This window comes from Thalassophryne amazonica, chromosome 1, assembly GCF_902500255.1.
Source record: "Thalassophryne amazonica chromosome 1, fThaAma1.1, whole genome shotgun sequence".
Classification (NCBI taxonomy): Eukaryota; Metazoa; Chordata; class Actinopteri; order Batrachoidiformes; family Batrachoididae; genus Thalassophryne; species Thalassophryne amazonica.
The window spans coordinates 171,475,662-171,489,149 of NC_047103.1; the positions used below are offsets into that span (position 1 = coordinate 171,475,662).

General features: G+C 39.0%; 1 protein-coding gene across 2 annotated transcripts in view; it reads left to right on the forward strand.

Annotated features, from left to right (window-relative positions):
• The first annotated feature begins 5,370 nt into the window (after positions 1-5,370).
• Positions 5,371-13,488, forward strand: part of LOC117518341 (zinc finger protein 513-like) — a 31,727-nt gene continuing 23,609 nt past the window's right edge. For both annotated transcript variants that reach the window (XM_034179450.1, XM_034179458.1), the window contains exon 1: positions 5,371-5,565. In XM_034179450.1, the coding sequence (XP_034035341.1) occupies positions 5,526-5,565 (40 nt within the window). In that variant the 5' untranslated portion in view covers positions 5,371-5,525. The remainder of the gene's footprint in view (positions 5,566-13,488) is intronic.

Consider the following 13,488-nt stretch of genomic DNA (forward strand, 5'->3'; position numbering starts at 1 on the left):
CTAAACTTGGGTAAGAGATATCGTTTTCCTTTGTGCAAATGTAATCGGTACAAACACTCATTTGTTCCGTTGTCTGTTAAGCTTATTAATGAACAAGCTTAAATTGTACGTATGTCTTAGGACAAATTTTGCACATTTTTCAGTTGTATGGTGAGTGGTAAATGGCTGTGTGGTTTTAGTAAGATATAGTGGGCTGATTATAGTGATTTTTTAAAGGTTATTTTTGGTTATGTTATTTTATTGATGGTGATATTTATTTTTGTGGCTTTTATTGTGCAAAGGCTGGTCCTGTTTTTATTGTCTGTGCAGGTGAGCCCCCTCATGCACCAAACTAAATTTCTCCAAAAGGAGACGATTAATAAATAACTTTGAACAATCAGATGGACGTGAGGGCAAACTGAGGAGAACGAGCTAACACAGAATATAACTGTGAACAGGAACTAGAATCTGGCATGAACATGGGGCTAATCAGAGAACAGTAAGAAAATGAACACAAAGACAAAACTAGACTGGAACTAAGAAATAAACTAAGTAAAACAAAGACTAAGTGCTAACCAAAACCCAAGAGGTCAGCATAACTGATAACACAAATGATATGAACAAAATAAACAAATGATTAACTAATGACCAAAAACAAATTGGTAGAACAAAACTAGAATGGAACTGAACTTATGGCCAAAGTATAAAAGTAAAGAGACAAAGCAAAACAGAACAGAGAATAAACAAACGATGAAAATAAAATAAATCAAAGCTGGAGCAGATGGAAATGAATGAATGAATGAATGAAAACTGTTTATTTAGAACATTTGATACAACAACAATTACAAGAAATGAAAAGAAAGAGGGAAAAATAGTATCAAATCCCTGATCAGGGCCAAAACGTGACAAAGTGTGGATTCACACGTGGACATTATTACGTTTAAAAAAAAAAAATTTTAACGTCGGTTTCATTTTTTAAAGCATTTAAAGTTTACAGTATTTTAGTGTAAATTAACAGGAGAAAATGCTCCAAGTTAAAGCATTTCCAAGCTCCAAGCAGCTCCAAGTGCTCCATATTCTTTTTTTGATACACTTTCTGTGAGGTCCTGTGGACAGAATCGAGCCGAACAGGACATTCTGAAGAGCACTCAGACCACCAATGTCCATCTCTTCATTGATCCCGAACGTTGATCTTAATTGCCCACCTTTGATCCCGTTTGTTCACCTTATTTTCTGATTTGTGATCTTCATCCCTCAACTTTTACCTTGAACTTTGATCCTAGCCTTTTATTCTGATTCCTAACCTTTATTCCCAGTAACTCATCTTTAGCTGTAAGTTTTAATCTCATTTGAACTTTGATCACTCACCTGTGTAGTGCACATGATTTTGTTGCCCTGTTTGTTTGTTGCTGAAGATCAAAGGCAAAGATCGATGCCTTGATCCACATGACCTTTGGTCCTGATCAGTGACCAAGTAATCAAAGGAATGAATATTAGAGCTCAAATATCAAAGGAATCAGGATATTTGTATTTATTTATTATTAAAATATCATTGCATAAAACAGTGACATTATACTGAATAGACAGCAGAAGAAAGTGCAAGAATTTATTTCCACTGTTGTCCACAAGATCAAAGTGTCAGTCCTTTGATGTGAATCTGCACCAAAATTTAATCAGCTCTTAATCATCTTTTGAGATATACATCTGAAAATAAACAAAGAGCTCCGGTGTTCTTAATATCCATAATATACTTTTTTCATCCTCATTGTAGCAAAGCGCAAGTTAGTCCTTATCGTCAAAACAATTAGAAATCATGAATAAACATATGTGGGACTTCTGACACCCAGGGAATTTGACAATTTGAATAATTTCAACTCAAGACACACGGGTTTGTTGCAAATGAGAGAGAAGTGGTTCCCAAATACAAAAAATAATTTATTAACAATAAGATTTCTAATTAAAATGACAATTTTATGAATACTAATTTAAAATACTACTGATCATGAGTCGTGACCACATGAGGGCGCCCTGCAGCACACGCAGCTTTCCATCCACCGGCTCACAGGACGAAATCTTCCAGCAGAGCCTCCTTCCACAGCTCGGTCCAAAATCCTGCATTTTAAACAGATAAATATAAATAAATATTTGAAAGAGGGGCATGTTGGTTGTTCAATACATGACATTAAAAATAAGTTTCATAATCTTTTGACGACGTTTAATGCACGCGTGTCTTAACGTCAGTTACACGCACAGACACAGAAACGGTGTCCAACATAAAAACAAAAAACACGCTGAAGACGTTTATTTAAAAAACAAAACAAACACACGCTATAAAACGTTTATGATCACACCACCGTCAAGATAATCCGATGATTTTCACTCTTTCTTCGGTTCAGTTCGTTCATTTGAGTTTAAAATGTGAACAGTTATAAACTGTACACTCTTGTACTTGTCTGTGACTTTTTCTGTTACCTACTAGCAATAAAATTAAGAAATAATGTTCCATGTTTGTGTGCTTTGGTACCCTTTTCCAAGAGTATCTGAATTCAATTATATTACACCTGATTAACTATTTATACACATTATTTGTAAGTTTTAGCATTTAAAATGAGAAAAAAAACACAAAAACGAACTTGATTTTTTTTCAGTTTTTTTAGTGAAAAATGATTATGTAAAGGAAGTTTGGATTTCACATTTTTAACAGGAAGCTGTACATGTTTTACAATCAAAATAATTAATTTTGTGTGTCTAGAACTCAGAAACAGTGCAAAAGTAAACATTTTGCAAGGTGAAATATGCAAAAAGTAACCAATTTTAAAGTGCAGAACCAAACAATAGGAATAACAACAAAGTGCAAAACATATATAAATATATCAATTATTATCTGTATTATTAAAATGTGCAATAATCACTCATTTGATCACTCATTTTGTGCAAAATTATACAATATGAATAAAACAATAAAGTGTCAAACTACATACAAATATATAACCAAGAATCAAAATTAGATCTAAACTCCATCAGTCAGTGTGGTACTGTTTGTAACAGTTTCTGTCTGGCTGAAGACAGAGGCCAATTTTACAAAGTTTGCACATCCAGCAGGTTGACCTCTTGCAAACCTTACAAGAATGCTGCCCCTTTGTGGATCACTGGCAAGTTGGGTTTTCACTGCTTGTTGGCACTGGGCAGTGGCTTGTGGCTGATGGACACACACCATCACACACACACCTTCACAAATGACACTAACATCCTGCCTTTTCCTCAAAAATGACTACATTTATGTTTGCTGTCTGTCTCTGTACTTTTCTGTCACTTTTACGCTCTTTTTCATACTTTTCCCTCGTTTCAAAAGTCACCAGATGCACTTTACCGTAATATATGCAACATACAGCATACTGTTGGATTGGACAAACTTTGGCGGAGTTACGGTAAAAAAAATATGCATATGGAAAATATGGCGTGGGCGCCATCACCGTAGATAAAGGGATAAATAAAAGATAAGCAGACAAATGTGATGTGGGTGATGGTTGTTTTGGTTTACAAGAAATAAAATTCAGCTTTTACACACACACAAAAAAATCCAGTTTTTACAGAAAAATTCTGTCAGCTGTGGTTTCCAGGGGAATTCTGTCAAAATTACAATGAATATGTAAATGTTTGCACATATTTATGTAAATTTTACAGTTTAAACCTGTAATTAAAAAAAATATTAATCTGTAATTTTGATGGTCTTTTTCATGCTGAATTGGCATGTCCATGCTGATATTACACCTTTTTTTTCTTTTGGTAAAATTTACAAATATATTAAGTCCCTTTGGCTGCTCCCTTGATTTCACTCAGGGTCACCACAGCAGATACAAGGAGGGTCTGCAGGTTGATTTGGCACAAGCTGGACACCAGATGCCCTTCCTGCTGCAACGAAACATGACACAGTGAAATGTGGCAGGGGTGGGGTTCGAACCAGGAACCTTTGTTACTGAAACCATGTGCACTAAACACTTGGCCACCACCCCTGATATCTGTCTGTATCTTATAGATTAATAAGCACAGTAGCTTTGTGGTTAGCGCATGTTGCCTCAGATTAAGAAGGTCATTGCTTCGATTCCCACCTGTGGCCTTTCTGTGTGGAGTTTGCATGTTCTCCCCATGTTTGTGTGGGTTTCCTCCGAGTGCTTCAATTTCATCCCACATTTAAAGACATGCAAGGTGAATTGGAAACTTTATACATATTCAGGTCTCCCTTGCAAAAGAGATCTTGACCTCCATGGGACTAACCTGGTTAAATAAAGGTTAAATTAAAATTACACCCTACCATCAGATATTTCAACTTCATTTATACTTTAGCTCATCCACAATTACTACAGTAAATTTGAGGAAGTTTTGTCTTTATTTAGTAGAGTTGCATAGGAGATACATTTTCTGGCAGCCACCATCTGTCAGCCTGCCAGAATTTGTATCCCCTATCTTTATAGCTGGAATTGCACCCTACCATCAGGTGTTTCATAGTGATATACACTTTAGCTCATCCACAATTACTACTTGTACAGTAAATTTGAGACAGATGGTGGCTGCCAGAAAATGTATCCCCTATGCAACTCTACTAAATAAAGACAAAACTTCCTGAAATTTACTGTAGTAATTGTGGATGAGCTAAAGTATATATGAAGTTGAAATATCTGATGGTAGGGTGTAATTTTAATTTAACCTTTATTTAACCAGGTTAGTCCCATAGAGGTCAAGATCTCTTTTGCAAGGGAGACCTGAATATGTATAAAGTTTCCAATTCACCTAACTTGCATGTCTTTAAATGTGGGACGAAATTGAAGCACTTGGAGGAAATCCACACAAACATGGGGAGAACATGGCAAACTCCACACAGAAAGGCCACAGGTGGGAATCGAAGCAATGACCTTCTTAATCTGAGGCAACATGTGCTAACCACAAAGCTACTGTGCTTATTAATCTATAAGATACAGACAGATATCAGGGGTGGTGGCCTGCGCCTACCTGTCTTCACGGGACGTGGAAGACAACACGTCCAAACACCTGCAATCAATCTCCAGAAAGACCTTCTTTTATAAGAAACACTCCCCTCCAGTTAGCTGCACTCAATCCACCAGCTGAACATCATTAAGTTCTTCCATCTTGCTACACTCAGTTTTAGTCAAAATCGTATTTTTCCAAACAGAAATTCACTTTGTATGGCGTTCTACAGCGTGTACATGTCAAAGACCTCAAATCCCATAATGCACTGCCACTCTCAGTGACGTCACTATGAGCCCGGATCCGGCGTCGCTGTCAGCGGTTCACGTTTGACCACGAAACGTTTTTAGTTTTCTCTCTGGTAATATTTTTGATACGCGTCCACGTGTCAAAACGTGTCAGTAAAATAAAATGCATTTGGAAGTTTTAGAGGAAGATGTGCTGGTTAGCAGGATGGATCTGTCAACTCCTCCTCCGCTGCTCCTCAGGAGGAAGAGGAAGGAGGTGAAGAGGAGGATCAGCCCGCTGGCTTCCTGACGGACTTCAGCCGAACACAGAGCGACATGCCCCGAAGAAAACAGAGCAACCCTCAGCCCGTCAAAGGTAGGTTAAAGTGTCGTCATTCAGCTTTGCGACGTACAGACCGTAAACCAGCTTTGAACAGGTGGCGCCTCCCTGTGGACGCTTTATGCTGTTCAGTGTGTCTTTTCTCTGACGTCATTAAACAAATTAAATGCAAATAAAAACCTACAGTTATGAGAAAGCACCTTAAAAAAAAAAAAGCAACTTGACATCTTAGGATTTTTTTATTTTTTTGAGACTCGAAACAGATTCAGAGTTCTGAAGCTTGGAGCAGGTTCAGAGTTTTGAAGCTTGGAGCAGGTTCAGAGTTATGAAGCTATGAGTAGGCTCAGACTTTTGAAGCTACAAGCAGGTTCACAGTTTTGAAGCTACAAGCAGGTTCACAGTTTTGAAGCTTGGAGCCATTTCAGAGTTTTGAAGCTTGGAGCCATTTCAGAGTTTTGAAGCTCTATGCAGGCTCATTGTTTTGAAGCTTGGGGCAGGTTCAGAGATGGTGACTGTCTACTAAAGCTTTCGTGGAAGCAGCAATCTGCTTCAGAACCTCTTGGATTACGATGATGATGATGGTGGCGATGGTGAGGATGATGATTATGATGGTGATGATGGTGATGTTGATGGTGTTGATGATGATGATGATGAAGATGATGGTGATGATGGCAATGATGATTATTCTAATGATGATGGTGATGTTGTTGATGATGATGGTGATGAATATGATTGTAATGATGATGGTGGTGGTGGTAGTGATGATGATGATTATTATTCTAATGGCGACGATGGTGATGGTGTTGATGATTGTGATGATGAAGATGACTATGATTCTAATGATGATGGTGTTGATGATTGTGATGATGAAGATGACTATGATTCTAATGATGATGGTGTTGATGATTGTGATGATGAAGATGACTATGATTCTAATGATTGTGTTGATGATTGTGATGATGAAGATGAAGATGATTCTAATGGTGATGATGATTATTCTAATAATAATGATGGTGGTGATGAAGATGAATATGATTCTGATGATGATGATGATTATTCTATTGATGATGGTGTTGATGATGATGATTGTCATGATGGTGGTGATGATGATGATGCTGGCGTTGATGATGATTGTGATGATGAAGATGAATATGATTCTAATGATGATGATGATTATTCTATTGATGATGGTGTTGATGATGATGATTGTCATGATGGTGGTGATGATGATGATGATGGCGTTGATGATGATTGTGATGATGAAGATGAATATGATTCTAATGGTGATGATGATGAAGATGAATATGATTCTAATGGTGATGATGGTGACTATTCTAATGATGATTGTGATAATGGAAATGAATATGATTATAATGATGATGGTGATGGTGGTAGTGGTGGTGATGATGATTATTCTAATGATGATGATGAAGCTCAATATGATTGTAATGATGATGATGATTATTCTCATGATGATGATGAAGATAAATATGATTCTAATGATGGTGGTGGTGGTGATGATGTTTATTCTAATGGTGATGGTGTTGATGATGGTGATGATGAAGATGAATATGATCTGAATGATGGTGGTGGTGTTGATGATGATGATGATGATGATGATGATGATGATTATTATTATTCTAATGGTGATGATGAAGATAAATATGATTCTAATGATGATGAAGTGGTGTTGAATGTGAATGGTGATGATGATTATGGCAGTGACGATGATGATGATGGTGATGGTGGTAGTGGTGGTGATGATGATTATTCTAATGATGATGATGAAGCTCAATATGATTGTAATGATGATGATGATGGTAATGGTGTTGATGATGGTGATGATGAAGATGAATATGATTCTAATGATGGTGGTGGTGATGATGATTATGATTTGAATGATGGTGATGATGAAGATGAATATGATCTGAATGATGGTGGTGGTGATGATGATGATTATTATTATTATTCTAATGGTGATGATGAAGTGGTGTTGAATGTGAATGGTGATGATGATTATGGCAGTGATGATGATGATGATGGTGATCAGGACCGTTAGTCTTGTGCGTGGAGAAACAGCTGGACTGTGATGTTTGTTAACTTCCTGTCCAAAGGAAACTGGTCTGACTGGTCTGGTGGACTGACTTCAGGCTCTGCTTCCTGTCAGTCAGAGTAAGACATCCACACTGTGCTGTGTCTTATCTTCAGTGTTCTGGTTCAGTTGAACTTGTCATTTCTTGTTGTCACTTCCTGTTTTCACTTATGCTCAGGCTGTACTTTGACCTCTTGGTCTGTTCTTCCTGTCTGAGAAACAGTGAGCTGGAAGAAATGACCAATCAGCACTCAGGACTGAGGTGGCCACAGAGCATTAAAGTTACAGTCAGATGGGAACAGTTAAGACTCCCACACCCCCCCAAATCACAGTCACCTTGGTTCAATGATTACCTGCATGACCTCAAGCATAAAGCAAGAGGTCTAGAACGGAAATGGCTTAGTTCAAAATTAGAAGTATTTCACCTTGCGTGGCATGATGCTATCTTAGACTATAATCATGCACTACTGGCTACAAAGTGGACTTACTACTCTGATTTGATCAACAAAAACAAGCATAACTCAAAGTTCTTGTTCGACACGGTGGCAACACTTATTCATGGACAACCACCTGTAGTTCGCTCTCCTTTTACAGCACAAGATTTCCTGGATTACTTTGGGAAGAAAATAGATGACATCAGGTTAAACATATCCCAGCATGCTTTAATCCAGCCACTACACCCTGCTATTGAGGTGGGCGCCACTACTGAGGTTTTACCTAGATTTACAGAATTTGATAGTATCTCACTCTGCGTCCTGACGAAACTCGTAACATCAACAAAAAGCACAACCTGTTTATTTGATCCGATACCAACAAAACTGTTTAAGGACCTGTGGTCCACTCTTGGGCCGACTGTGCTGGAAATTATTAATCTTTCTTTAACTTCTGGATCTGTTCCTAAATGTTTCAAATCTGCAGTGAATAAACCATTACTTAAGAAACCTAATCTTGACCCTAGTGTATTGAATAACTATCGGCTGATATCACATCTATCATTTTGCTCTAAAATTCTGGAAAAAGTGGTGTCACGACAGCTCATAGACTATCTTACTGAGAATAATCTCTTTGAGCCGCTGCAGTCTGCTTTTAGAAAATATCATTCCACAGAGACGGCTCTCACTAAAATGGTGAATGATCTTCTGCTTACAATGGATTCAGACTGTTATGTGTCGACGCGGGTTGAGGAGCGGACCTGCGTCAGACAGGACCCAGCGCTAAAAATAACCAGAAAGCGGTTCCAAACAGAAACTATTTATTATACACCTGTGCTTAAAAGTGTAAAAACATAAAAACAACGTCCCTCTGGTGGAGTGATCCGCGGCTCGCTCTCCAGCGCCCGCAAGGATTAAAGCCGGCGCTCCTGGACTTCCTACCACCGCCAAACACCCCCCAGGTGGACACGACAAACTGATTCTCTGTGAAGCAAAGAGACGGTCAGGTAAGTCAACAGATACAACTATATCTTCCAATAAACACACGCTGTCAGCAACACACTCAGGTCAGTGTCCTTTTTTACTTTATGCAAATGAGCAGCTTCTCACAACAAGTGGAGGATCACTTATCCTTCACGCCACAGCAGTGAGAAGCAAACTGCGCAATTCTCTTCACAATTCCAGTATACTGTGTAACAAAACACCAAGTTACTATCAACAATTACTCAAACACTTAATTACCTTTCGTGTGTGCTGACAGCATGTGTCCTCACCCCTCCCTGCTTCACGGGCTCGATGTGTCAAAACCCAGGCGCGGTCCTCAGCGTCTCACAAACGAACATCACAAGGTCGGGTTCCCGGCAGTTCTGCTTGAATCACACATGACTTAAATGCAGAACGCCATCCAATTATCTGCTTCAGCTGCAAGTCGTCCAGGTTGCACGTGAACACCAATCACAGGTGCTTTCCATGATGTTGATGAGGGTGAAGACTCTTCAGCCAGCACCTTCTTCACAGACAAATCAGCCCTCATGCCACCTGGAGAGCAAAGAAAAGAAAAGAACACCAAAACATCCAGCTACGCCCCCCCCAACACACAACACAGACACCACTACTGTTCTGTTGCTGTTAGATCTCAGTGCTGCATTTGATACAGTGGATCATCATATTCTACTTGATAGGCTGGAAAATCATTTTGGGATTACTGGGAGTGTCCTTGCATGGCTGACGTCATACTTGACCAGTTGTTCTCACTGTGTTTTGTACAGTAACACTACCTCTTCCCATCTCAGTAAGAAATAATCCTGTGACACATCTGTTTGACCTTTTATTGCTTTCTTTTGCACTACCAACACTGTTTACACTGCTTACGTCTTTGCACAATCTACACTGTTCACATTGTGTACTGTTTACATCTGTGCTACCTCCTCACTAGTGCACTACTACATTTACTCCTCCGTCATATTCTCTGAGACTAGATGCTGTACTTGCACACAAACTTTATTTTTATTTTTAGTTAGTAGCTTTTATTGATTAGTCTATTTTTCTTTTATTTACTTAACCCTATTTTGTGTGTCTGGTGCAATGTGTGTGTCTTGTCTAATGTGTAAGCTGCTGGATGCCTTGAATTTCCCTCTGGGATCAGTAAAGTATCTATCCATCCATCCATCCTCTAACCTCAGTGACATGAAATTTGGAGTTCTTCAGGGGTCTGTCTTAGGCCCCCTGTTTTTCTCCCTTTATATAGCACCCCTTGGGTACATATTGCGGCGTTTTGGGATTACCTTTCACTGCTATGCAGATGATACTCAGTTATATATGCCGATAACTGCTGGTAATCTCGTTCACATAAAATCTTTAGAAGATTGCCTTGCATCAGTGAGAAGTTGGATGTCTAGACACTTCCTACTTTTAAACTCTGAAAAGACTGAAATGATGGTTCTTGGTCCAGTGAGACATCTGCATCAATTTAACCAGTTAATGCTCAGCCTAGGCTCGTGTGTCATACATTACACTGACAAAGTGAGGAACCTTGGGGTAATTTTTGATCCTTCATTGTCCTTTGGTCTCCATATTAGAAATATTACTAGGACTGCTTTCTTCCACCTGCGAAATATAGCAAAGATTCGTCCCATCCTGTCTATGGCTGATGCTGAGACCCTGATCCATGCGTTCATCTCTTCTAGATTGGACTACTGCAGTGTTCTATTTTCTGGTTTACTGCAGTCCAGCATTAGGGGTCTCCAGTTGGTTCAAAATGCTGCAGCCAGACTTTTGACACGAAGCAGAAAGTTCGACCACATTACACCCATTTTGGCGTCTCTTCACTGGCTTCTGTCCCAGTGAGATCAGATTTTAAGGTTCTGCTACTAACCTATAAAATTATTCATGGACTGGCACCTCCCTACCTAGCTGACCTAATTAAACCTTACGTACCGGCCCGGGCTTTACATTCTCAGGGTGCAGGACTACTTTGTGTCCCTAAGGTGAATAAGAAGTCTGCGGGTCACAGAGTTTTCTCTTATCGTGTCCCTGTTCTGTGGAATGATCTCCCTGCATCAATAAAACAGTCAGATTCTGTGGAGACTTTCAAGTCCAGACTTAAGACGCACTTATTTTCTCTTTCATATGGCTAGCATACTGGTGCAGTTTTGTTTTACGCTTTTTACTCTTTTAATTCATGTTATTAGTAATTGGAGCGTGCCGCGGCCTCAACTTCACCTAAATTCTGGGTCTTTTAGTGAAGCTTAGGGCTAGCGGCCGGCGATCACCTTAGTATTTCTTCTGTTTTTCTTGTTGATTAGTGCTGACAAATTATGCAGTATTTTTTGTCTTTCTGATGCCTGATTCTGTTTTTTTCTCTCTCTTTAAGGTGCAGCTCCATCCAGAGATGGGAGTTGTATTTGTGTTGGCGATCCTCCTGTCCTGTGCACCAACAGCAATTCTTGTATATTCATCCATGAATTGTTCTGTGAATTATTTCTGTAATTTATGTTTGTATCATGGCCCAAGCAGAGGGTCACCCCTTGGAGTCTGGTCTGCTTGAGGTTTCTTCCTCAGAGGAAGTTTTTCCTTACCACTGTTTTTCTGGGGGTTGGTAAGGTTAGACCTTACCTGTGTGAAGCGCCTTGAGGCAACTCTGTTGTGATTTGGCGCTATATAAAGGAAATAAATTGAAATTGAAATTGAAGACATCAAAGGCAACCTGTCATTTTATATTTGTTTATTTTTTCTGCTCTGTGTTTAACTTTATTATAGTCCATGAGCCACTCATCAATTTTGACCAAAAAAAAAATTATGCAAATTATTGTTTGGGTTAATAGGGTTCTAATAAGGAATAGTTTGCACCATCTGTCCTGCTTAGTTATCATGTTACAGGGTCACATATGTCACATGTCATAGAATCCAATAGATGTTAAACTTGTTTGACCTTTCACCTTGGAGACCATTTATTAATCCTTTTATTTCAACCAGTAATTTGCATTATTTTGTACTGAAATTGGAGCAACTTTAACTTTTGACCCCTGTACAAACTGAAACTGACCTTTGTCACCATTTTTGCTTTTTTTTACCCCATAACTCCAAAACATTCCATCACAGATAGTCCAAACTACACCTTTTTGGAATCATTATGATTAGACAAGTAATGTGATATAGTTTTCAACATGACTGGAGCATTTTTAAAGTTTGAGCTCTGTGTAATTCTATTCTGTTCTCAGCTACCATCCTGAGATTGCTATCATACATTTTTGTGTAGGCCATGATACACTGAGGCTGGATTCAAAGCGTTGTTTATTCCCCTTAAGTGGAACTGAAAACCCACTTGGCTCATGGACTATTATGTCATGAGGTTGAGCAGAATGATACTGTTCTTCTGAATCATAAACTAACGGGACGGGACAGTACGGTTCTTCTGAATCATATCATATGAGCTAACGGGATGATACGGATATTATCAGTTATCAAGTTGTTCACCAATGAATATGGCTTTTTACACCAGTCAGAATATGGTTTTTATTCATTGGTAAAACAACTTGATAATGATTTTATCATATACCTATAAATGATAAATGTTGTATGGTTTTCTGAAGGGTGTATAAAGCCATATTCATTGGCAAAATCAAATCAAATCAATTTTATTTATATAGCACCAAATCACAACAAACAGTTGCCCCAAGGCGCTTTATATTGTAAGGCAAAGCCATACAATAATTACAGAAAAACCCCAACAGTCAAAACGACCCCCTGTGAGCAAGCACGTGGTGACAGTGGGAAGGAAAAACTCCCTTTTAACAGGAAGAAACTTCCAGCAGAACCAGGCTCAGGGAGGGGCAGTCTTCTGCTGGGACTGGTTGGGGCTGAGGGAGAGAACCAGGAAAAAGACATGCTGTGGAAGGGAGCAGAGATCAATCACTAATGATTAAATGCAGAGTGGTGCATACAGAGCAAAAAGAGAAAGAAACAGTGCATCATGGGAACCCCCCAGCAGTCTAAGTCTATAGCAGCATAACTAAGGGATGGTTCAGGGTCACCTGATCCAGCCCTAACTATAAGCTTTAGCAAAAAGGAAAGTTTTAAGCCTAATCTTAAAAGTAGAGAGGGTGTCTGTCTCCCTGATCTGAATTGGGAGCTGGTTCCACAGGAGAGGAGCCTGAAAGCTGAAGGCTCTGCCTCCCATTCTACTCTTACAAACCCTAGGAACTACAAGTAAGCCTGCAGTCTGAGAGCGAAGCGCTCTATTGGGGTGATATGGTACTATGAGGTCCCTAAGATAAGATGGGACCTGATTATTCAAAACCTTATAAGTAAGAAGAAGAATTTTAAATTCTATTCTAGAATTAACAGGAAGCCAATGAAGAGAGGCCAATATGGGTGAGATATGCTCTCTCCTTCTAGTCCCCGTTAGTACTCTAGCTGCAGCATTTTGAATTAACT